Source organism: Colletotrichum paranaense (assembly GCF_030867605.1).
Source record: "Colletotrichum paranaense strain IMI 384185 chromosome Unknown Scaffold_1.1, whole genome shotgun sequence".
In the NCBI taxonomy this organism is placed as follows: Eukaryota; Fungi; Ascomycota; class Sordariomycetes; order Glomerellales; family Glomerellaceae; genus Colletotrichum; species Colletotrichum paranaense.
Window position 1 is genome coordinate 3,504,819 of NW_026848959.1, and position 24,749 is coordinate 3,529,567.

The following is a 24,749-nucleotide window of genomic DNA, read 5'->3' on the forward strand; positions in this document are numbered from 1 at the left end:
AGCTGACGACAAAAGTGTCTCATAATCTCGTGACTGCAATGTACGTTGTGCACCAACAAGTCACAAACCAAGCCCCGAGGGGGCGGCCATCCTCTTGTGATATCAGTCTGGTCCAATTTCATGAGGTGGTTCAATCTGCGGCAAGATAGAATAGGAAACAAGGGACTAATCATCCCCCCTCTCATCGCGAGATAATTCCAATCTGTGTTTTGTGTGTGTGTTCTTCATCCTCTCAAGAAAAGGGGTTCCCAGGTATTGCATTGCTTCTTCGCTCTCTTCTCTCTTCCACACATCAAGCCACCAGGAGCCAACCCCATTTCCTTGGTTTCTCATCGTGCCAGTCCCCAACCGCCCCCCTTGCTCTTACACCCCCTTGATCGCCTTATTGTACAAAAATCAGCTTTTTACATGATTCACCGCAAGCCTTTTTTGCTTCTTTTGAGTGATTTTTTTTGGTGGATGTTGTTTTTGTGTATGAGGGTATGGTTGCTGTCCTTGCTTCTCCCCAAGTCTGGCCCCTCTATCGTCTTTGCGTGCAGCAATCTTGCTTTGTGTGATGTTGCTTGTCTCTGAGAGCACTTCTATAAATGCAATATTCCTTATTCTTCACGCGAGAAGAGAAAATGAAAGAGGCAAAATCTCAGTGACAGCCTGCGTCTGTAATGAGATGCGATATTCCAATCGACTAGAACCAGTTAAGCCGTAGAATCATTAGTCGGCATATTAGGAAAGTGAAGGATAGTGGCGAACCGAGGACGCGATTGGATGCTTCTTCGTAACTCGGCGCACTATTAGTTGCCGGAGCCGCCGGGTCCAGGTGTCCGGGGAGACCAAGAGGGAGACTAGATTATGTTAGAACTTGCTCAAAAACATCAGTCAACAGAAGAGTAGCTTACAGTCGGCGAATAGCTGGGGCTGGTCGGAGACTGCTGGGCTCCTGGAGTCTGTTGGAAACTCGGGCTTGTAGGCGAATACTGAGCCGGTGAAGTAGGAGACCACGTCGGCGACGCAGGTGAGTACGACGGTGACGTGGGACCAGCCCCATGGAGGTTGGGGGATGCAGGGCTGTAGTTGGGACTGGCTGGCGAGTAGCTCGGGGAAGTGGGCGAAGCATACTGCGCGGGCGATGTCGGGGAGTAGTGCCTAGGTGAAGAGGGCGATGCCGGTGAGTAACTTGGCGATGTCGGGCTGTAGTTGGGGCTTGCAGGGCTGGTGGGCCGGAGCATGGGCGATGTTGGCGAGAAAGAGGGTGACGAAGGACTGAACTGCGGCGAGGTAGCCCCGTAACGCCCAGCAGCACCGTCGATGAGCGGCGATGTGGGTGAGTAGCCGGCGTTGGGAGACGACGGCGAGTATCCGCCATAACCACTGCTGAATGGCGACGTCGGGGATGTACTGAATGGGCTCGTCGGCCGCCCAGGACTGGCGCTTGAATAGGGGTTGACAGAACCAATGCTAAATCCACCACCATTGTAGTCGGTATTGAAACCGGTGGGAGAATCGGAGCCAGCACCAACAATGGGGGAGAAGTTGCCGGCGGCAGGCGAGCTGAGAGACATGTAACCCGAATCCGCCATGGGAGACCCAGAGTCGTACGGGGTGGCAGCACCGCCAGCCTCGCCGCCCTTGACCGGCATGCCAGGCATGAGACCCATGCGCGAGTTGTCGCTGATGACAGTCTCCAGCATCTTGGGGTCAAGGAGAACGTCAAAGTGACCAGTTCCCATAGGAGCCATCTGGCCAAGCATGACGTTCTCGGAGATTCCACGGCAGTCGTCCAACTCACCAACAGCTGCAGCCTCGAGGAGAATTTCCACAGTCTCCTCGAAAGAACAACGCATCAGAGCACCCGTGTCGGCTCTGTTGATACCGTGACGGGTGACGGCAGAGATTGTACCTCTGTATGTCATCACGTCACAGAGAAGAGCAAGATGTCTGTGGTTGACGTAGGAACCGTCGAAGGCAAGCACCTGAGTCAACTCACGGATAAGAGCCGCTCTGGCACCCTCAATACCAAAGACTTCGACAACCTGCCACAAGTGGTTGGTGTACGTGCGGTTGGAATCGACGCCGTCGACTGCCAAGACCTGGCGTAGAGCTGTTCCAGAGGTATCCAGGTACCACTCTGAGCAGCGCTCGTCAGCCTTCGCAGCCAACAGAGCTCCATCCTCGGTCTCGATGAGCTTAACCTCCTTGTTCAAGAAGGCTCTCTCGATGCCCTTGACACCACGAAGAGAGAGAGTGTCGAGCAAATGAGTTTCAAGTCTCTTCAGCATGACGTCGTCCTCAATCTTCTTCTCACCATCTTCGTCCTTGTCATTGCCTGCATGCATGGGACGAATACGAATGATTTGCTCTTCGGCGTTGTTATCACTGAAGATGACAGCAAGATCGTTAGGGTACTCCTCCTTGATGCGCCTAGCAACGTCCTCAACAGTCAGCTCCTTGTCAAGAAGCTTCTGGCGGTCCAGAGTGAGACGAAGCAGCCATCTGGATTGGTCTTCCGTCTTGTCGTGCGACTCGTCGGGGATAAGGTAGTAAGACTCAACCATATCCAGATCATCGGGAATGTTGGTCGAAGTGATCTCAGGGTCGTAGTAGATCTCGGTGACAGCCGTGACGGAGCGCAGCGTCGTGTGTTCGACCGTGCTTCGAAGTTGCTTGGCAGCTTCTTGACTGGCGTTGTCCTCACCACTCAGATAAACAACCATGGAAGGAGTCTTGATGTTCTGGGCCAAGTTGAGAATTTCCTTGAGACGAGGGACACCGAGAGTGACGTTCTTGGAAGAGACACCAGCGAAATGGAAGGTGTTCAGTGTCATCTGAGTGGCAGGCTCACCAATAGACTGGGCCGCGATGACACCAACCATCTCACCAGGACTGACAAAGGCTCGGTCCCAGCGGGCTTCAAGCTCTCCCAAGACATGCTCGAAAGCCATCTTATTTAGGCGTTGCTGGCAAGCAATACGCTTGAACGCGAGTCGAGAGCGGATCTGCGCCTTGAAGAGAATCGTGGCACTGTAATCAGCCTCCTTGGAGATGTCATCCTTGCCACGGACGATGGTCATTCTCTTGAGCATCTCCTGTACTTTGGGGATGACATCTTGAGGTCGCAAGTCGCTTCGCTGGAAATCTTCAACAGCAAAGAGCTTCTTGGCAGTCTCCATAAGACGGATCAAGTTCAAGGGCAACTGCATCGACTCATCATCCTTCCTCTTGAAATTGATCTCGCGAACCTGCTTGCGATCAGAGAGCAAAGCTTCGAACTCTTCATCAAGAAGCTGCTGAACGGCCGGGTCGCCTGCCATCTCGTTGCCGTACTCGAGCCACTCAAGCTCTTCCGGCCTGTTCTCGTCCATGACATCCAGACGGAATCGGTCGGCGAACTTCTTGTGGGACATGTTGAGGTGGTCCATACGCTGCTTCTCGATGTAGATGGCATCGAGACCATCCTCACCGTACAGAAACTGTAGGATATCACCCAGAGAGTTTCTGACGGTACCATCGTACTTGGCACTCACGTCCTCGAGCGCCTTGACAAGACGACGCTGGATGTAACCGGTCTCGGCGGTCTTGACAGCGGTATCGATCAAACCTTCTCTACCAGCCATGGCGTGGAAGAAGAATTCACTAGGCGTGAGACCACGGAGATACGAGTTCTCGACGAAACCACGAGCCTCGGGCGAGTAGTCGTCCTTTGTGAAATGCGGCAAGGTGCGGTACTTGAAGCCGAAAGGAATGCGCTTTCCTTCGACGATTTGCTGTCCGACCAGGGCAGTCATCTGGGAAATGTTGATGGATGAACCCTTGGAACCGGACGATGCCATGGTGACGGCATTGTTCAAATCCTTCAAACTCTTCTGCGTAGTTGTACCGGCCTTATCACGAGCAGTGTTCAGGGCCTTCGAAACCTTGCTCTCGAAAGTCTCACGAATGTTCATACCGGGCAGAGGCTCCAGCTCGTTAGCAGTAGCTTGTCTTGTGAACTCCTCGACCTCGGCCTTGTGCTCGTCAATGTGGATCTGGACCTTCTCAATGGTGATCTTGTCGGGAATCGTGTCGCCGATACCGATACTGAAGCCGTTGTGTAGCAGCCAGTAATTAACTGTTTGCTGGACACCAACCAAGAACTTCATGGCCGCTTGAGGTCCATGCTCATTGTAGACAATATGGACGATACCACCACTGGCAGCACCAATGTTCTTCTTGGAAAGCAGACCGTACATGATCTGTCCTGACTGAATCAGGAGACCCTCATCCTTCAGGGGGTTCTCCTCCTTCGAATCAGGGGCGCTGTGCAAGCTGACAATGTTGGGAACTGCCATGCTCATGATCTGCTTACCAGTCCACCTTGGTCGGGGCCGGATGATGGCGGGTTGGGGAATGTTGCCATCCCAGTTGGGAACCCATAGCATGATGTTCATGACCTGCTCCTTGGTGAGGAACACATCACGACGACACAGCTTGTAGGCACCAGCAAGAGTGTCCTGCACGATACCCATCAGAGGACCGTTTCTTTGCGGGGAAACGATGTTGATGGGGACCAAGCACAGCTCCTTGACTTCAGCCCTCGTCTCCTCACTTTGGGGAACGTGGAGGTTCATCTCGTCACCGTCGAAATCGGCGTTGTAGGGGGAGGTGACGGACAAGTTTAGACGGAAAGTTGAGTAGGGCATGACGCGGACTCTGTGACCCATCATAGATTCCTTGTGCAGAGATGGCTGACGGTTGAAAATGATATAATCGCCCGTGATCAGATGACGCTCGACCTTCCAGCCGTACTCCAAAGAAATTTGTCCAGCTCTGCGGTGGTGGCGCAAGTCAATTCTTGTACCGTCGGAGCGAATGACGTACTTGGCTCCCGGATGCTCGTTGGGCCCGTTTTGAACAAGCTCGTGCAGCCTGCCGATGTTGTACGGAGTAACGGTCTCGGGGTAGGTGAGAGTTCTTGCGATACTGCGAGGAACACCAACCTCGTCAAGAGACAAGTTGGCATCACCAGTGATGACAGTACGTGCCGAAAAGTCGACACGCTTTCCCATCAAATTGCCACGAAGACGACCCTCCTTGCCCTTAAGACGTGCACGAATAGCCTTGACGGGACGACCACTCTTTTGCAGCGCACGAGGTTGGCCGGCGATGTCGTTGTCCATGTACGTAGCCACATGGTACTGCAAGAGCTGCTCGAAATCTTGCGCAATATGAGCAGGTGAGCCTTCGCGAATGGCCTGCTTGACGTTGCTGTTGGCGCGAATGATATCACCGAGTTTGTAGGTCAAATCGTCTTCGTTTCTGAGTCCCTGACCGGTTCCGTCCATAGAAATACTGGGACGGACAGGCGGGGGCGGAACGGGAAGAACGGTCACGATCATCCACTCTGGGCGAGCGTACTCGAGGTTGAGGCCCATATCTCTCAGATCGTCGTCACTGATGCGACGCAGGATGTTGTGGGCCATCTCTGGGGTGATTGGAGGCTCCTCCTTCTTCTTGACGCCATCTTCACCTTGAGCTTCGTACTTTGCAATGAGCTGCAGAGCCTTGTGCCGTACCCTAGGCTGAATGTTTCCACAGCCGCCGTGGTTGACGGGAGCCTGCTTCATGTTCAGACCGTACTCTCCATCATCAGGCTTCTGCTCCTTGACCTCGTTTTCGCAACGAGTCTTCTTCTTGCAAATGTTCCAGATGCGGTTGAAGCGAACCTTGGGGTCTCTCGTGTTCACAGCTTGGAGAAATTCAGGGTCGCTCTGAGAAGCCAGGTTAGCAAAATCAAGTCAAGGCGGCTGTCAGACATCGTAGAGTAGACTAACTCTGTCGGCCAAGACCTTGCTGCAGTTATGGCAGACAATCTCCAAAACCTTCTTGACTTTCTTGATAAAGCCAGGATGGTAGACGGGCTTCGCCAGCTCGATGTGGCCGAAATGTCCAGGACATTCACCCATCGCCTGGTTGCAGGTCTTGCACTTGAATTGACGATCGATGGAACCGAGGAGAGGATCATTCAGACCGCCGTCGCGGGGCTTTGTCCGCGTCTCGTCCATGGTCTCGGGGTAGACACAGTGACAGACACTCATGTTCTTGATCTCCTCAGGAGCCATGAGGCCGAACTGAATCTCCTCGACCGTTTTGATCGGCGCACTCGAGTGCGTGAAGTAAAGGTTCGCCATTTTGATGGTGTTTTCGATGTCGTTGGGAAAGAACGTGTCGACGGGAGATCACGGGGTAAGGTATCGGAAAACAGACAGGAGTCGCCGATAGTCGTTACGCGACCCGGAAATGTCGCAAACGAGACGCAATAAAATCGGAAAGCGAAAATCTATCGCGCGAAACGCTTTTCGAGATGAAAAAATCGGACAAGGTCGTCTATCGATGGCGCTCTTGACTACACCAGTCCCCGGCCAGCGGCCCAGGAGAAGGTTCCACTGATCCTCCCAATCGCCGCGACCGTAAGTGTGTCGAAGAATCGAAAAAATATCGCGATCGTATCAAGTCGTGTATCGTGTCGGAAATGAATGTGCGGTCCAGGGGCGCGATTTCCGACGCGCGTGGTGATTGTCGATGCGTGGATTGGCGGAGTTGTAGAAGTCAAGACCGTGGAGGCGAGAATGAGGAGCGAGGTCAGAAACAAATCTTGCCTCCAGGCGGCTGGCGCAGCCGGCAAAAGCACGCTAGCCGGATTTGGCAAATATCCTCCTTTACCTTCCTCAGGCTGGATACGCGTGCCCGAGGTCGAGGGTACCCACAAAAGTCATGAAACAGCAGGAGCAATCGCCGACGGACTTAAGTACTGGGTACTCAATACTCTCCGTTCTGCTATGTACATTTCCCATAGTGAATCGCTCACTGTGCGAGAAGAAAAAGTCCTGAGGAACTTCAGCTGCAAGCCTGCATCACGCCGATGAGTCAAGAATTCCTGGGGGAACCTTTGCAGCGGTAAAGATGAGATTGGCGTTGACAAGACTTGATGGCTGAGGATTTTTGAGACTCGACTCCCTCGCTTTGTCTAGCATTTCCCCCAATGGCTGTCGAAGTCTCGTCATTATTAAGCAGCCACCCAGCTTCGAGGGCTCTTAGAGTCCTGAATCATTCTGGTTTACATCACTACAAGCCCCATCGCGCTAAGTCCGAGCAAGGGTCCGCACACCAACGAAGCTCGTCCCATGGCGACGCGATCCAACGCCATGTCACGCGTTTTTGGTGTTCACGCTTCAACTTTAGTTCATTTAGAAGCCTGCCTGTCAACGCAGAAACCATCGACGCCTCGGGGTATTATATTCTTCATCTTCTCCGACCTTTGCCACCAATCCTACCCTTTCGAGAGGTCATCTTATCCTCCACGACTTCGCTGTCCGGTATCTCACCGTCCGCACCCGGACTCCTTCTCCGCATGGTACCGGTAGATACCGCAACGAACTCTTCCTCGCTATCGCTCTCTCCGAGGTCGAAGAGTATCGGCATTCGGAAGGCTCCAGCATCGCTAATGTGCCCATTGATAACCGTGGAAGTAACGACATCCACTTCCTCATCCTCCGCGTCTAAGCGTCTCTTTTGCAGCTCCTCCTGGCCATATATGTCGAATTCGTCCTCCAGTTCCTCGTACTCCTGGTTCTCCTCAACCTGCGCAAAGTCGGGCGCAAGTCTGGACCACTTCTGCTCGGGTATGACGGACCAGATGTATATTCTCCCCGTCTCGAGGCCGCACGTTGCGATGAAGGGTCGATCCGGGTGCCATTCCACAACGCCTTGCTCTTCCTTGGGGCCGTCCAGTATTCTGATCAGACCTGTACTGCCCATGCCTCTGTCCCAGACATAAATCTCGTGGTTGTTGTACGTTGATGCCGCGACGTACTCGGACGCGGAACTGAACGTGACGTGGTTCCATGACAGCCTGTTAACTTGGTCTGAGAACTTGTGTTCTTCTGTGAAGTGTATGGTATCGAGGTCGAGGTCCTCGGCCGCGAGATTTGGAATATGGAAGGTTCTGACAATGCGGTCTTGGGCGTTGATCAGGAGAACCCTCCCCGAGTTGTTCAGGCGCAATGTTGTAATAACACCGCTGCATGGCTTTTCTGAGTATATCGTCTTCCGAGTCTTTGCGTCGATGACGTTGATCCATCCCTTGTTGGTTCCCGCAAGGATATGCTCTCCCGTAGAGGTGAATATCGTGACGGTGGTCATCTGTTTGGCGTCGTCTTTCAACTGTTTCTCGGTAGGTTCGCCGTCGATGTCGGGGCGTTTCGGTGCCGAGCTGAGGGGGTATTTGACATCGGTCACGTCTGACACATCGACGAGGATCGGCTGATCCTCAAAAATCGAGGCCACAAATTGGTGACTTGCCAAGTTAGCAAACTCTCAACTTCACGGATATTGGGGCTATCCAACTCACTGGTTGAAGGGATTGAGCTCCGCGATGTATGCCGGAGCCCGGAAACGGACCTCACGATACCGTTTGCCATCTTTCAAATCCCATAAGACAGCCTTCCATCCTTGGCACGCTGACAGTAGATACCGGCCGCATCTAGACCAACTCAGCGAAGTGATGCTTCTGTGGTGGCCGCGCATCTTCCTCGCTACGCCCATTGTTTCGATATCCCAGATGACCACTGTGCCGTCCACCCTCCCAGAGGCCAAGAGGTCGCCCGATCGGTTGAATCGTAGGCATGTTGAATGTCCAGATCGGATTGTGTTCGTGTTGTTGATCGCGTTGATAGCTTCGACCGCGGCGATGGCCTCATTCTCTTCATTACTGAGAAGGAAGTTCATGGTCACGGGAGGCTCAGCTGCTTCCGCAAGCGGGCAAACTAGCCAAGCTTTGCGTGCGTTGGATTGAGGGGTGTGATGGTGTAGGTCGCAAACTTGGGGTGGATTCGCAGAATAGGTAATTGTTGGAGTGCAGCCGTGCGCATGCGACTGCCTTTCTTGCGCCTACAAGGCTGAAGCGCTCCAGGGATCGGGCCCCACAACGCTGCCTGCCACCGGAGTACCTCAGATATACCTATAGCACCTTTCCGAGCCTTCGCATATGTAAATTTGAAAGAGGATCTCAGACAAAAGAGGTGTAGTTATAGTACAACGATTCAGGTTCTATAAAGAGCGACTTGCCGCTGAAGATCGATGATACTTAGTGACCGAATATCGCTCGTAGACGCTGATTGCGCGTCGCAATTAACTTACAGTAGGCACAACCAGGAGAGGACTAGAGGACGGAGTCGTCTCTCCTGTATATTCGTTCTACTTCCTTTATGTAAGAACAGTGGGAGTAACTTCCCCATTTGTATACTTTTATAATTCGCAGAAAATTTCAAGTAGAAAAACGAATAATACAGCTTGTCTATGGTGGGATACATGATGGGGAGCATGAAAGGGGACTGCTGCCTTTCCACATCCCTGATCCTTGCACACATTTCAGCTCAGATTTAAACCCCCCTGAAGCAGCGGCAGAACAACCCCTCCCCCGCCATCCCGTCTGCTGGGCTGTCTGAAGTTCGTCTCCAACAACACTGCCTTGCAGTAGACCTCAGACGGTTAGTTCTTCCCCATCTTCACAATGGCGAACTCCAAGTAAGAGTCCATGGCCAGTTTACACCGCCCTATTGAATTTTGATCTGACCGCCTCTCCAGATTTGAATACGTCAAGAGCTTCGAGCAGCCCGACTTTCTCTTGCCAAACACTTGGATCGTCGTCCGCATAGACGGGCGAGGTTTCACCAAGTAAGTCAGGAGGGTCGAGGGGAAATCTGCCTTTATCGAAGTTGCCTTACACCACGTAGATTATGTGCAAAGTATGGCTTTGAAAAGCCCAACGACAAGAGGGCCATCGACCTCATGAACGCCGCCGCGAGGGTCGTCGTCACCGAGCTCCCCGATATCACCATCGCCTACGGTGTCAGCGATGAGTACAGCTTCGTGTTTCACAAATCATGTACCCTCTTCGAGAGAAGAGCCAGGTAAGCGAGTCGCCCTCTCGGAAACTCCTCACTGGGTTTGCTCCCAATATTTCAAGCTGCATTTGCTAAATTTCTTTAGCAAGATCTCAAGCACAGTCGTGTCCACGTTCACTGCCAATTACGTGCACTTATGGTCGCAGTACTTCCCAGATACCCCGCTCACCTCGCCTCTGCCGAGCTTTGACGGGAGGGCAGTGTGCTATCCTACCGTGTCGAACTTGAGAGACTACATGAGCTGGCGCCAAGTCGATTGTGAGTGCTCTATCAACGTAGTTTTTCGTGCTCTGAGGAAACTAACCTAGTAAAAGGCCATATCAACAATCTCTACAACACAACATTCTGGGCTCTCATCCAATTAGGTGGTCTAGACAACAGAGAGGCAGAGAAGCTCCTGGCAGTGAGATTTCCTTGACCAAGGCATACTCATGCAAAAATGATCTAACTATATCACAAGGGCACCCTATCCGGAGACAAGAACGAGATCCTTTTCTCAAAATTCAAGATCAACTACAACAACGAACCCGAGATCAACAAGAAAGGCAGTGTAGTCTTCCGAGATGTGAGTCATGCCAAGCTGTCTCATTGACAGGATGCGTGAGACGCAGAAATTTCCCTGACCAAGATATCATTTTACAGTACGAGCTCGTCGAACCAGGTACGCACAACGCCGCGCAGGCGGCAGATGCGCTCGCGGAACCTGTCCAACAGAGCAAGACGCAAGCGGAGAAGGACAAGAAAAAGCGCACCAAGGCCCGCGTCGTTATCGAGCACCTCGACATTATCAAGGACGACTTTTGGGATAGGAGGCCGTGGCTGCTCTCCAACAAGCCAGGGAAGACCCCCAAGGAGACTTGAATGCCTTGAATCTCTCGGATGAGAAATCTTGACTCTGCTATCGGCTGGTCTAGGAGCCCCTCTAGTCTACACGCCGTAAGAGGGACATAGATAGGTCTGAATCCGCATAGACGGCAGACTGCTTAGAGAAGGACGAGGGGGTGGTAAGCATGAGATAGAGCTACCCATAGGGAGATTCCATATCTAGCTCAATTCCTAACGGCTCTTAGAGGGAGATGAGTTATACATCACTTTACAAGGCTGAGGCCAAACTGCAGAGAACAAGAACATCATGAATTCTGGTCGATGATCTAGCCATCCGATATTTAATCTACTATCGTCGAAATAGCAGCCTGTAACTGCCACAGAGCCCGTTTGCTCTGACGTCCAAGTAGGACGGTGTGGCCTCTATCTTCTATCAATCAATGCTTTTTGGATATACCTTTGCGCCATATGATAACATAGTCACCCTGATATTGACAAAATCGCCTTTCCACGGCCCCAGCCCTCCCATGAAGCCGCGAAGCCAGCGGTTGATGTTCATCGACGTCGGCGCCGCACAGCCTCTCGCTCTTCGGCGAAGTAGCCACGGCGACGGGGTCTCGTTTTCGGGTTGGTAATGCGTGGCGGAACATGTCCACGTTTGTCACCCCTTTTCGGTCCAGAAACCCATCCTCATCTCAGCCCACAACATCAACCAGACACCACCTTCTTCGCCTTCTCCGCTTTCCTCGCTTCCCTCTTCGCCTCCTTTATCTTTCTCCGCGCCCTCTTCTCCTCCTTCAACACCTTCTTCGCAGCCCGATCAACCCTCCTCGCTTCCCTCGCCGTCTTCCTCGCCGCCTTAGCAGCCTTCCTCGCCCTCCTCTCCTCCTTTGTCTCTCCCTCTTTCCTCTTCCCGTTCACCTTTGTCGTCGTCGTCATGTTCGCAATACTCGTACTGAAACTCTGAGGCGCTACAGCCCCAGTGACCTCCCCCACCCTCTCTTCCACCTCCCCCTCCTGCTTCATCCTCTCCAACCCCTCAATCGTCCCCTCCAAGAACCCGCCCTTGACAAAACTCGCATACAGCATCCACTTGCCCCCCGACACTTTCTCAATCTGGTTCAGCCGGCCCGCCGTCACCGTCTGCGTCACCTGTCCCGGTTTCGATGTGTCCAGCCCCTGCAGCTGCTCGTCAAAGGCGTTCATCCACCACGTGTCGCTCGTAAAGTGCGCTTTCGTGCCCAGACCTTTGGTGTTGTCTTTGCGGTTCAGGAGGAGCGGCTTCGCGAGGCCGATGCGGTCGTCTGTCGCGTGGAGGGAGTGGCCGCTTCCGCGCCATCCCTGCGATTGGAGGAGGGCGCGCGCGTCCATCTTTCTTTTCCTTTTTCTTTTCTTTCTCTTGACGGTTGTGGGAGTTTGGAGGGGCTCTGTCTTTTGATCGTTTTCGATGGGAGATTTCGATTTCGTTTTCTTAGATTCGTGACCGGATAGAGAGAAAAGTAGTTAGGGCGGTATACGTCGGTAGGCTCGAAGGTGTCATGAGCGCATGGGGGACGTTTTCATGGCTGAGGATTTCATTAGATTTGTCTTCGTTGGGCGGCTGCAACTGGAGGGAGGATTGCGACCAAGTACTCTGCCAAAAAGTGGTCGGTGAACTGGAATTTTTCTGTTCTGCCGCTCTTATCTTATCTTATCTTATCTTAGCCTCACGCCGGCCATGGAACCCAGCCCCACCAACATCAATGGTCGACCCAGCCGACAGCTGAGCATTTCATATCATTGCCTCGATGATGGGAAGCGTGGAACTCTTTTCCTAAGGAGCAACTGATTCATGTTACAGTTATCGATCCCTTGATATGACCGAGTACTGATCCACGTATCACGCCTTGGTGGCTCCCTCTAAAAATGTAGAAACTGTTGGTGGTCGACAGATCCAAAAACACTGGCGCTTGAGAGCTAAGCGATCCAATTGTGTAATACCGTTTCGACTTTGAACGTTTCTTCGTTGATGAGGTATCTGAACTAAACACTTTTGTAGCTCTCCCCTCTATGATTGTACAAGCAGATGCCCCATTTTTTGGTGTCCCATATGCATCCCGGAAATGTGAAAAAAATTTACGCCTTAATCTTCTTAGCCGCGGGCTCCGCGGCAGCCTCATCCAAAGCACGCTTCTCAGGCTCGCCAGCAAGCTCTCTCTCCGCCTTCTCGAACTTGGCCTGCTCCTCAGCGGTCAAGTTGGGCAACAGCGGCTTCTCCTCACCTTCCGTAATGTTCAAGTGGAAAGTACGGATGATGGAATCGGCATCGTCAATGGCAATCGGCCTGACGTCCGCCAGGGCCTTGATCTTCTGAGTGACAACCTTGACCTGAGCATCGGTCATGGTGAGACCAAGCTGCTCCACACGCGACTTGATGGCGTTCCAGCCAGTCAATCTTGATGCGAAGTGGACGTATCTGCTCATACCGAAATCGGCGGGGTTGATGATTTCTGCACATGAGTTAGCCATGTCCCCCGTTACGAAACAGTCCCAATGAACATACCGTATGTGCTAGGGTTGTTAAGGATGGCCTTGGCGTGGATACCGGCCTTGTGGGTGAAGGCACAGAAACCGGTGATGTAGTTGTTGAAGGGAATGTTGATCTCGACGGCCTCGGCAACGAGATCCTCCAGCTCCTTGAGCTTGTGCAGCTTGTACTTGGACTTGGTGTAGTCGGGGGCGGCGACGATCATGCGAGCCATCAGACCACCGAGAGGGGTGATACCGTTGCGCTCACCGATACCGATGACGGAGGTGTCGACTGGAAGCAAGATGTTAGTGTGTGAGAAGTACATAGCCGTCGAGCATTGAACTCACTGTGGGTGGCACCGGCCTCGAGCGCGCAGTAGGCGTTGGCAATGGCGCATCCCGTGTCGTTGTGGAACTGTTCAGGTGTAAGCATTAGTTATGCGCCGTGCTCACTCGGTCCAAAGATGACTTACGTGAGTCTCGATGTCGCAGCTGACAACACCTCTCAGGGTGCGGACAAGGTCGTAGACTTGTCTGGGGCTGGCGCAGCCAACGGTGTCGGCAATACCAACTCTGTGAACGCCAACCTTGTCGACGGCGCTGTAGACGGAAAGAAGGTCGACGAGGTCGGAACGGAAGGAGTCCTCGGAAGAGAAACGGATCTCGAGGCCCTTGGACTTGACGAACTGAATAACCTCGATGGCGGTGTTGATGATGTAGGTCATGTCCTTGCCGTGGGAGTGCTCGCGAAGGTATGAAGAGGTGCCAATGACGACATCCACACCGTCAACACCGGTCTCGACAGCGAGGCGAGCATCATCCATCTGTGCAATATTAGCCTTTGCGTTGTTTAGGCGTGCGGATGCGGAGAGCTCTTACGTGGCAGCGGACGTGAGTCAGGATCTTGGACTTGAGGCCGAGCTTGCAGATGGCCTCGCAATCCTTGCGGGACTGCTCAGAGGCAGCGGGCGAGGTAAGCTCAATGTAGTCGACACCAAAGTCGTCGAGGGCCTTGGCAATCTTGATCTTGGTCTCGGTGTCGAAGAAGGCGTTGGCGAACTGCTCGCCCTCTCTCAGGGTGGACTCGACTATACGTCACACGTCAGTGGGGGTCACTCAAAAGAAGCCCGTTCGGCAGAACACACTAATCTTGTATCGGTCAACGTTGCTGAGGAAGTCGCCGACCGGCTGGTACGGGTTGCTGTGCTTCTGCTTGGTCTATATCGTCGAGGTCAGAACAGTTCGTCACCGGAACCGCGAAAGCGGTTTTCGGAGGCGATTGATGGTTCTTACAGGAATGGCAGTGTAGCCGGGGTGGTCTAGACGCAACAAAGTCAGTCATCAATTGACGTCGGTGTAACGCGCAAGAAGCTGCGAAACTCACCAGCCTTGTTGGTGCCGTTGGCAGCACCATTGCCGTTCGCATGGCCATTGGTGCCATTTGCGTGGCCATTGGAGGCCGGGACATCAGGAGTAGGGCACATTTTGTATGTTCATGCACCGTATGTCGTATACTAAAGTGGTTTGTTCGAGGGTGAATTGCTCAAAGCTCGGGATAATGGTGGGATTTATAGACGGAGGTTTAAGCAAGTTGAGTCACAGTTCAAAGACGGACTGGGAAGATGGACGGTAGGCCAAGAGTATATGTAAGGAAAAACTGGAAGTAAAAAAAAAAAGCACCGGGCGAGGCGAGGCGGTACGCAACAAGGTGTGGATTGGGCGGGATGGCCAGTGATGACCGAGGACGGCGTTCGCTGTTCCCAAGGTCAGCCAGTCAATGAGCGGAAAAAAAGAATTTTTTCCACTCTTTAGCCCCGCTCATGGCACATCCCCGACCGCGCTGTGCAGCACTGTGCCATTGACTCTTAATCAACATTTTCCAAGGGCCGGTCGTTACGTCTGTCCTGTCTGTACCCCGCTAGATGCCACCTGAAGTGGGCTGCATTCGACCTCTCTCATTGGAGAAAGGCCTCTCCACACAGCTCGTAGGCCAATCAGCCCCCCGTTATCGGAAGATCGATCTCCCACTTGGAGGTCCACGCTAAACCTCACGCGGTAATTCCACATGCTGCAGCTTGCCTGGGTCCATGGTCCGTGTCCGTTTCTGTGCCATCCTCCCGCGCAGTCCTGCCACCTGCTGATGGATCATGGTCCTGCAGCAGTGATGGCCCTGCGTGAAAAGACACCGCCTTTCGTCCTCCTCGTCGGATCCTGCCCCCCAACATGATGTCTCTGCAGCCATTGTTGGCTGATTTGTGAGCGGCGAGAGGGGCCTGGCCTACCCATTGACAAGGTTCCTGAGAGCTGCAAGGTCAGCTACCTGGGCGGAGCGCCGACCTCTTGCCGCAATGCAAAGAGACTTGCGTTGTCGCAATGGTGCCGTCGGAAGTCATGACCTGACCGAACTGCCCTTGGAAGCTTCAATCAACTCTTCCCCCACGAATTTGAATGGCGCTAAGCATCAAAGACGACAACTGGGACGAAGTTTGACAGAGTTGGCCCGCCTGCGCGGTCCTCCTCGTGGGTTCACGAGCAGCACGCTCATGAGCCGAGCGTGCCTCGCGCCAACCAGCTACCATGTATTAAACATCAGACCAATTGCCGCCAGCCCGACCTATACTAGTGATGCAACTTGCCGTGCTTAATCCGGACCCCAGTCGGATATCTCTTCAGAAAACAACGATGATGCGAGGAGCTGTCTATCTTCATGCTCGTTGATCAAATCGAACAAGCAATGGAAAACGAGAGGATTGGCTGGGCACTCGAGGTCGTCGTCGAACCCTATGCACCGCGACGCCATAATATGGTTAGGTCGCTTTGTCGGATCCTCCGACGAGCCCCCCGTCCGCATTACCGACATACTCACAGACATCATCTGGCTGCCGGTTGCTGGGTGCTGGGGTAGACGCTGCTCCAGTTTTCCCACGAGGGTCCACCCTTCAATAACGGATCCCCAGACGACGTCATGCAAGTATGACTCCTAGAGTCCTTGCAATATTCCTACGGATTGGATAGGTATTGTAGGTATTTCAAATTATTTGATCTACTGTCTCCGCATCTGCTGCACTATACCTGCGAAAGAACAACAGTATTTACAGTGAGCCACTACGGGTTTGCAGCCACACCTTGACTAGATCTCATAAGCCGGAGAAACCTATTTGTCTGGTGTTTCCGTGATTATCCTCAACGTGAATCAATTCCTCATTGCGTCCCGTCTCAACGAGTCGAGATATATGAAGGCAACTCGGTGACAACGAAGAAACCAGCAGTTCATGCCTCGGTTTTACTGGATTTGGACATACAACTTGGTGTGTATATAAGTTCATTTCCTATCTAATGATAGCGATTTACTCTACAATGGAGGTTCCATGGCGATACTATGGCGGCGACAAAGCCATCCCAAGCCCAGAACCGAGAAAGAGTACCCAGACGGGTACGAGGCGCGAAAGCGCACAAGTCCATCCCAGAAAGTGAAGCCCACGAGAACCAGAAAACCCCTATCACCCCAGCAAGTGCTTAGATATCCACCAAGAACATGTCGCCGCTTGAGGCAGAATGGATGTGGCCCCGCAAGAAGGCATGGCTTGGCCATCAAACAGACCAGACGTACTCACCATCAGGGTCGCCCTCCAGCGCCGGTCTCTTGGGCTGAGGACCAGCGATTCTCTCGCGCTGCCTAATGGCCATCATCTCAGTGGTCGAGTAGTAGCCCATGTAACCGTAGTCCTCTCGGGTCACTGCCACGTACTTTCTTCCATAATGCTGGCTCTCAAGATCTCGCAGCGTCTGGGCCCCTTGCTTGATGACCTTGCCCACCTGGTTGCTGATGGCCGCGTTCTGAGCATCCTGACTAGGCATCTGAGTACCCTCCTGTTTGACTTTCATCTCGGAGCGCTGCTGAGAACGATGCGGGGACTGCCGGTACTGAAGATGCACTTGAGACTGGAAATGCTCTCGAGCCCGGCGGTCATTCTCCCGGGCAATCTGCTCCTGCTGAAGTTGCAGTCGCATGTTTTCGCCTGGCAGTCCGGAGTTGACAATGCGAAGTTGCTGCGGTAAATGACCATAGAATCCATCGGCAGCTTGCGCACCCGGGGCCTGTTGTGTGGCGTGTGGAGGCTGGCTAAAGCCCGCGTTTGGCTGATTATTGTGACGAGTCTCTGCAGCATGAGTCTCTCTAGTCGGTGTTGACGCCATGTATGCCTGGGAGGCGGCTTGACCCAGGGGCTGAAGAGCTCTGGAAGACTGGGGCTGCCCCGAGTCACTCAGAAGGGGCAGATGCTCTGCCTCTTCATACATCAGCCTCTGTAAGCGGGAAAATATACGAGATCCATCCTGAGGCGAAGCAGCTGGATGATCGTTGTTTCCATAGTTAGGAGTCGTCGCCGGAGTTGTCACCGGAGCCATCGCTGCGGGCTGTTGAGCTGTAGGCACTTGCGGCGACACATCATCGTCTTCAGGCCAACTCGGGATGGGCGGATAGAAGGTGGTCAATCCTTCATTCGTGATGTACTCCCGAAACCCGAGTGGGTTCGCCGCGGAAGCAGCTGTCGCGTCCCTAAATCCAGCTTGATCCCAGACGTCTTGCAAGGTGATTGGAGGCAGTAGAGTAAGAGCGGAAATACCCTCATGCGCCTGACGGTTCTCAGAACGCACTTGGTCGATAGGCTGAACGTCCGCCTCGTTTCCGTGGATGCCCGAATAGTCGTCAGACGGAACAGCTTGACTAGTGGTATTGGAAGACTTCTAGTTCCGGGGCACGTTGGCAAGCAGTGTCATTGTCTCCACCTCGAAATCGGCTCCATTCGGCAGCTTTTGTCCCTTAGGCAGAGCAGCCGCGACGGAGACGTCGATTTCATTGACCATCCCAGCCTGGAGCTGAACGTCAAAGACTCTAGCGTTGACGGGGAGCACCTGACCCTGAATGGGATGAGATTGCTGTACAGTAGACCGGTTTACCTGCACCCAAAATCGCCACTGACGTCCTTCCTTCTCAAGGAATAGCGGCAAAGTCGCAATGACCTGAAGTCTCAGCTGGGTGGCGGGGACATGAACAGTCACAGACTGCTTGCACTCTCTTTCGAGGGGACTTAAGCTCATGTTGAAGCGACTTCCGTGAGTGATCATTGGATGAGCCTGGATAGTCAGATTGGTGATGAGTGCATCGGCAGCGCCTGGGAGCTTGATTAGTGATATAGTCATTTTCATCTCTCTCGCACTACACGTACTCTTGCCAGGCGCACGGAACTGCTGATCCCACAGAGGTTTCGGAGGCGGCTGTGGGATGGCATTCGCCTGCGGTTGAGGCTGCACAATTCCAATGGGTTGGAACGTCGCGCTGGATAGGTTTGCTGTCTGTCCCGCGGGCGGCGGGAAAGCAGAAGGCGTGCTGGGTTGACCGGGAGTCACTGCAGGCGAAGATCGTGCTGCGTCCTCGCGCTTGATGTTGTTCGTGACAGAGGGGCTCGGGGATGCGACCGATGTGCTTCGGAGTCTGTCCATCGCAGCGGAAGCAGCTGGTAGTCCACTCTGGCGAGCGGTACCATTGCCAAGTGGCGCCTGATCACTGACGGCGGCTCCGGCTGCCTGGGGAACTGTGGGGGCCGGCGAGTCCGCGGAATCACTCTTGCCCCCAACATGGATGGTGATCTTCTTAGATGTGGACGGCTGCTCAGTGGCCGACTGCTGGACCTTAAGCTTGATCTTGGGCTGCGAAGGCTCTGGAACAGCTGCCTTGGCCTTCTTGATTTCAATAGCGAAGAATTCCTACACCCTTGTCAGAAGTTGATCTCGTAGTCGTTAAGGTGAGGCATACCTGAAGTTCTCGCGCCAGTTCATAGATTTCGCTTCCTTCTTCGTTGTAGTACTTGGCGTTATCCCACAGCAAGCTGGCTGCTTCTTCGAATGCCGCCCAGCTCTTCAAGTCGCTAATCCCGGTGGCCTCGTTGCGTCCATGAATGCCCTTCGTGGCCTTCTGAAGCTTTCTGAGGGACATGGGATCCTTGACGACTCTGTAATAGTCTTTCAAGGCTCGTGGAGGAAGGTTGATGAAGGGTTCAAAGTAGGCCTCGTCCTCGCTAGGCGGCGTGTTAGCATGATCCATAGGGATGGAGAGAAGGGTTCACTTACTCAGCTTCTTTCTTGCGAATCATTTCCTCCACAATCTTTTCTTGAGCTGCCTGGAAGTTGAGGCCCTTGTACGAGACGCCCTCGTAATCATAGTCAGGGCGACTAGGCGTGGCATTTCGAGCATGCGATTTGCGAGATGTCACGGCCCTGGACGATGACGATCTACCCGGTCCTCTGCGGCGGATAAGAATAGTCGGCTTGGAGTTCTGGCCTCCCTCGTCATCGTCCTCCTCGCCGTCCGCATCGTCATCTTCCTCTTCATCTCCGTCCTCTTCGTCTGCTTCAGCTTCTTCTCCCTCTTCCTCATCATCTTCCTCAGCATCTTCCTGTTCCTCAGGGGATTTTGCGGCACCCTGTGGCTTCTCAATGTCGTCGTCTTCGGCTTCGTCCACGCGGTGGGCGGGTAGAACGGTCGGAACCGCAGTATAGCCGCCTCTAGCATAAGCCGGGTTGGTCTTGGTCATGAAGTTGCTCAGAGCTTTGCGAACTCTCTCAGCGTCGTCAAACTGGGGAGTGCTCCTCGAGTAGTAGTCCTTCGCGTTGGACACCATGCGCTTGAAATAGCTCTCGAGTTCGGTGAGAGTCGAGAAATCGCCATTCTTGAGCTTTCTTTCGATTATCGAGAGCGAAATCGGCATCCTCGTTTTCTTGTAGTATTCGGCGTTGCCCTCTCTCGGCATCAGCTTCTCGAAATAGACTGCGACCTTGCGACCACTAGAAGAGTTGGAAGATTAGCACACGCCGCTGTGTCTGATTTGCAGATGACACCACTGCAATCAAAAGTCCAAGACACATCGAGTCGATGTGGAAATCGACTTGAGCTATGCCATAGCTAAGATGAGTAGGTAGGTAGACTCACTTCTTGTCTTGAGTCCGACGGATCTGCTCGAGGAAGAATAGGCCATGTTCGGTGGTTGACTCGACCGTCTCCCCCTTGCTGAGGTCATACTTCTGCGAGGGAGGAAGAAATGTCAGCTATTTTGTTGAAGAACAGCAGTGTCTAGGAGTCCAGAGAAGAGAGTGCGCTGAGAGAGTCTAGAAAATTTGGGAAACGGCCGAAAATGGGCATGATGGAGGGAAGTGCAAGCCAAAGGATGCCCAGGCCAATGTCACTTATTGCGGTACCAATGGATCGCAAGTCAGATTCCTCGTGAAGCCCTGTGAAGGACGACACAAGCAGAAAAAGCTTCCGTCGACAGGTGAGGGGTGCATTTGGGGGTGTAAAGGACAATGGGAGCTCACCTCAGTCAGTCTCTGGCGTTTTGCAGCGCGTTCGTCAGCTTCATTCGCGCCATTGACGGCGGATGATCTCCGCTTGTTGTCCATCAAAAAGGTGAGGACAATGGTCGCGGACGCATGCGCTTTTTTCTGAGAAAGTAAGAAAGAGCTGTTTGCTGTATTGTGCCTGCAATGGGTGACGGCAGGTGGCAGCCTTTGTGTGGGTGAGGTGGTGGTGATGCTGCAATTGCGACTGGATTGCAGAGACGCGTCGGGTTGGAGATGGAGACGGAGCGGGTAAGGAAGGCAGGTTCGGGGCAAGGTTGTTGGCAGACAGGGCTGTAGACGGAACCTCGTAAGGTAAGGTACGTAGCGCAGACCGAAGTATGGAAGGTACCTAAGGTAGGTAGGCAGGTCCCCGGAAGTGATGCAGCTCTCCCCACGTTTTTTTCTTTCTCGGGTTGAGATGGGGGTAGCTCGAGATCTGAGATACCGAAAAAAGCCCAGGCACTCAAGTGGGATTATTTTTTTCTGGCGCGATGAGCTTTCGCGCGAAGGTGCAGGTGGCAGGTGGTGAGTAGGTAAGTCTTTCAAGGTTGGGGATGCTAAGGGGATTTCCTCTGGGAATTTCGGGACGGTGGTATTGACCTTTTGCGCTGGCCACTGAACAGCAGGAGCACCCAGAAGGAGAAGGTACGAGGACGAGGTATCTCTCTCGGCGACTTCCTGCCACTTTGTGCCTCAGGAACCCATTACAAGGTGCGTGGGTGCCTTTTTCTCAAGGCGGATTTCCAACTCTAGCCAGACTGAATTGACGGGCTGGTAATAGTGCTGCCAGGTGGCAGGAATAGAATGGGTCCCGTCTACGCCGTTGAGAACTGCAAAAGGGTAAGGTAGGCTGCAAAAGTTTCACCGCCCATGGCATGGACTGTGCTCATTCTCAAATGGAAGTAGGTATCTGGTCAGTGGAGGGGAACTTTCAAAATTGCAGTGAAATCAGCTGAAGCTGGACTGCATGCACAGCAGCACAGCATCCCGAGTACAAAGTAGATTTAGATGTCTTTCAGGTTATTTAAGGCATGTAAGAATGCAGCACCACAGCACTTGAGTACTTCTTCCAGGCCAGGCCAGACCGGGCCTGGGCGGAAGTTGCCGGCAAAAACGCCTCGGACCCTGGGGGCCAGCAGATGATGGCAGCGCTGGGGTTCAAAGTACCTCAGTGAAATCCAATCCGACTTTTGTTTACTGCTCCGTATCTTTGCCCACTCTTTGAATAATAACCCCTCGATGCTGCGCGCGCCAGCCTCCCTCGAACATCATATTTCTGACCTCGAGCTCCCTCGTTACTTCCCATCTCCTCCTTCGAGTCAGTGGTGCAGCTGAACCGTTGTTTCAGTGCCAATTCCTGCCTACCCCGCCTGCATCGTTGTTTACCTTTTTTTTTTCTCTCTTCCTCCCCTTCCTCTTCCCCTCCGACTTGGCTTGGTGTGTGTGGTCGCCTGACCTGCCGGAAGAACTGGATCTTTCGCGCCCTCAGACTCCTCTTCTGCGCCCGAGAGCATATCGCCAGTCTCCGACAGCTTCGCCCGTCGCTTGACCCCTTCGTCCATCGCAAACGAGCTACCCCGCCGATCGCGTCCGCGGTTACGTGCCGAGACTCGACGCCACTCTCGATCCCACAGACGCACACCCCCATCACAAGACAGACGAACCGCTTCCGCCATGGATATCGACATGAGCCGTCGTAACAAGGTCCCGCGGGCTTTGTCCGACTCAGAGAGGGCCCGTTTGGACGAGTTCATCGACTCCATCCACTACTCTGCACGGTAGGTTATCGTACTGTTTCTCATCCTACCGCAATTCCATTGACCGTGGACTAACTTGCTTGTCTTTTCCCTTCTAGATACTCTGACAGCGAGTACGAGTACCGGCATGTGCAGCTGCCCAAAGCCATGCTCAAGGCCATCCCTAAAGATTACCACGACTCTTCCCACGGAACACTGAAGCTGCTCTGGGAAGAGGAATGGCGAGCGCTCGGCATCACTCAGGTATGCCTCGCGGCCCCCATGAGGCCCCTCTGCAACGCACAATAGAAGGCTAATATTAGGAACATAGAGTTTGGGTTGGGAACACTACGAGGTCCACGAGCCTGAGCCGCACATTCTACTCTTCAAGTTGGTATACCCCTCAATCCGATCAGTTGTGCGTATTACTCACACCGATCAAAATAGGCGCCCACTCAACTACCAGCCTCCCCAGTGAGAACGGCATAGCGAGAAACGTCTCGTTACCCTGCAATCGCAGTACAAATTCCCGCTCCCCGCCCAGCAGACTTCTGCTTGGGCGATGCTCTCAACGACACGAATGACGGCCAATGATGATGGAACTTTTCTCTTTAGATATTCAGGAGAAGAGGTTGAGAGATAATGATACCTCGTCCTTGCAGACCACGGCACACGGTATAAAGACGGCGCATACCACTATGGTTGTTGCATTTTCTTTTAGGTGGTTTGAGTCATTGGGGATCTGTTGGTGTTGGGTTGTTTGCTGCATGTCTGGAAGTTGAGAAATGGTCTCGTCTGATGAGAGGTTTGTTGTCCTGCATCACGGCCATCGTCTATGCCACGCTGTCGCTGTTGTAGCGGACACTCGGTCTCGCCAATCGTTGAGACGAAGGTCATCATGGACGAGTGAATGCTTCGTCTGAAAAAAGAAGGGGCGGCGTGTCGGTTGTGTAGATGGTCGCTGTTGGCTAGCACCTGCATAGCTGGACCAACGACAGTAATGAACAGAGCTCGGGAACCAGGAGATAGATACTTGAAGCTAATGCAGTGTTACAAGATGCAAATAGTCTCCAAAGAGCATGGTACCTGTGGGTGGTAATCTCACAGGCATGCACACAATATGAGCTTCGACCACCTGTATTGAGACATAACAAGATGTAGTAGTGTAAGCGAGGCACGCGCATGGGCTTGGGTGAACAATCTACGGATCATAACTACGAAATGATGGCACCACTGCACTACGATGATTAGTCGACATTTTAGACCTCCTAGATCTTGAGCAGTGCTGCACGAGGCTTTCGGAGTGCTACCGGTAGTGCAGCAGAGTGCTATTGGACGTCGCTTTGTCAATGCGGGAGTGCGAAGAACGGAAGCATTTTAGTGCTTTTCAGGCATCTGAATGGGAGTGCTATCAGTCGGTCGACACGTGCAAAGTTGCAGGGAATGAGCGGAGGCCAGGCGTATGACAGAAGCTCCGTGGTCTGCAATCGGCAAGTCGGCGGGATGCACCAAGCCGGAACGAGCTGAATGGCGGCGGCGGCATCCGAGAGACGAGCTGGAACGGCGGCAACTTATTTTGGCGCCAGAGTGGTCCCAATTGGCTCCTACATCTGCTGATTTTCCACCCCAAAGAAGGACACCTTTCAACCATTCCATGGGGGCTGGAGGTACCCGACACCAGTGAATACCGGACCGCCCTCGCTCTCTCAAATTAGCGTTTGGTGCCCCGTAAGAGTTAAGACAGCATGCCGGCATTAAACACTTCGGAGTGAGGTTTAAGGTACGGGAAGCTGGAGTGCGAGGCCCAGACATACCAGGATACTTTGATATTAGTAGCAGGTCCCAGTGGTCGCATTTCAGGATCAGCCAATCCTCGCCAGATAAAGTAACACGATAATTACCTCGAGGTACGGATACTTTGAGGGACCCCTCAGCTGCATATTAATCAGCTCGGGGGTGCCATTGCTACTTCCACGTTTGCCTTCCTGCCATATTCGTATACAGTTGAGGACAGATTCGCATGACTCTGTAGCCTGCCAGCGTCCTTTGACAGGAAGCGTCTAAAAAGGCCCGACAGTCCCGTTCTTCCAGAACATCCCACTTTACACTAACTCTGTCCTCTCTGCCCTGCTTACATCACCTTCTTTAATTCCTTCCTTTCAGTTGCTCCCGTCGAGCAAGGAGAAGAGAAACGCTCGAGGCCCCAGCTCATGACATTGATAGGGAGACAAAGACGACGCCACTTCTGCCACTTGCATCTCTGGTCTAAGACTTGAGACAAGAAACTGGATCGCCTCCCCCCCCCCCCCATTTTACCTTTCAATTAACCTCCAACGTCCTCGGCCGT

The 24,749-nt window shown here is 53.2% G+C and overlaps 7 protein-coding genes across 7 annotated transcripts; 2 read left to right on the forward strand and 5 right to left on the reverse strand.

Moving 5' to 3' along the window:
• Positions 1-791: 791 nt before the first annotated feature.
• CPAR01_01240 (DNA-directed RNA polymerase II subunit RPB1) lies at positions 792-6,164 on the reverse strand (the record flags this gene model as incomplete). The annotated part of the gene is made up of 3 exons (XM_060485529.1): positions 792-842; positions 897-5,744; positions 5,808-6,164. The coding sequence occupies 3 exons, from the start codon at positions 6,162-6,164 to the stop codon at positions 792-794; spliced, it is 5,256 nt and encodes a 1,751-aa protein (XP_060356386.1).
• Positions 6,165-7,275: 1,111 nt separating this feature from the next.
• On the reverse strand, positions 7,276-8,760 carry CPAR01_01241 (WD domain-containing protein; the record flags this gene model as incomplete). Its single annotated transcript, XM_060485530.1, has 2 exons — positions 7,276-8,329; positions 8,384-8,760. The coding sequence occupies 2 exons, from the start codon at positions 8,758-8,760 to the stop codon at positions 7,276-7,278; spliced, it is 1,431 nt and encodes a 476-aa protein (XP_060356387.1).
• Positions 8,761-9,544: 784 nt separating this feature from the next.
• On the forward strand, positions 9,545-10,799 carry CPAR01_01242 (tRNAHis guanylyltransferase; the record flags this gene model as incomplete). Its single annotated transcript, XM_060485531.1, has 7 exons — positions 9,545-9,558; positions 9,619-9,708; positions 9,768-9,944; positions 10,024-10,196; positions 10,253-10,341; positions 10,399-10,503; positions 10,581-10,799. 7 exons carry the CDS (start codon positions 9,545-9,547, stop codon positions 10,797-10,799), a joined length of 867 nt encoding a protein of 288 aa, XP_060356388.1.
• A 672-nt stretch (positions 10,800-11,471) lies between these two features.
• Positions 11,472-12,134, reverse strand: CPAR01_01243 (uncharacterized protein; the record flags this gene model as incomplete). The annotated part of the gene is made up of 1 exon (XM_060485532.1): positions 11,472-12,134. The coding sequence occupies one exon, from the start codon at positions 12,132-12,134 to the stop codon at positions 11,472-11,474; it is 663 nt and encodes a 220-aa protein (XP_060356389.1).
• A 744-nt stretch (positions 12,135-12,878) lies between these two features.
• Positions 12,879-14,755, reverse strand: CPAR01_01244 (homocitrate synthase; the record flags this gene model as incomplete). The annotated part of the gene is made up of 8 exons (XM_060485533.1): positions 12,879-13,252; positions 13,306-13,563; positions 13,620-13,686; positions 13,745-14,095; positions 14,151-14,359; positions 14,417-14,489; positions 14,565-14,590; positions 14,656-14,755. 8 exons carry the CDS (start codon positions 14,753-14,755, stop codon positions 12,879-12,881), a joined length of 1,458 nt encoding a protein of 485 aa, XP_060356390.1.
• A 2,107-nt stretch (positions 14,756-16,862) lies between these two features.
• On the reverse strand, positions 16,863-20,726 carry CPAR01_01245 (uncharacterized protein; the record flags this gene model as incomplete). Its single annotated transcript, XM_060485534.1, has 7 exons — positions 16,863-18,017; positions 18,060-18,445; positions 18,500-19,037; positions 19,087-19,348; positions 19,401-20,114; positions 20,260-20,375; positions 20,643-20,726. The coding sequence occupies 7 exons, from the start codon at positions 20,724-20,726 to the stop codon at positions 16,863-16,865; spliced, it is 3,255 nt and encodes a 1,084-aa protein (XP_060356391.1).
• A 1,614-nt stretch (positions 20,727-22,340) lies between these two features.
• CPAR01_01246 (cyclin-dependent kinase regulatory subunit) lies at positions 22,341-22,880 on the forward strand (the record flags this gene model as incomplete). The annotated part of the gene is made up of 4 exons (XM_060485535.1): positions 22,341-22,444; positions 22,534-22,666; positions 22,734-22,792; positions 22,850-22,880. The coding sequence occupies 4 exons, from the start codon at positions 22,341-22,343 to the stop codon at positions 22,878-22,880; spliced, it is 327 nt and encodes a 108-aa protein (XP_060356392.1).
• Between the last annotated feature and the right edge of the window lie 1,869 nt (positions 22,881-24,749).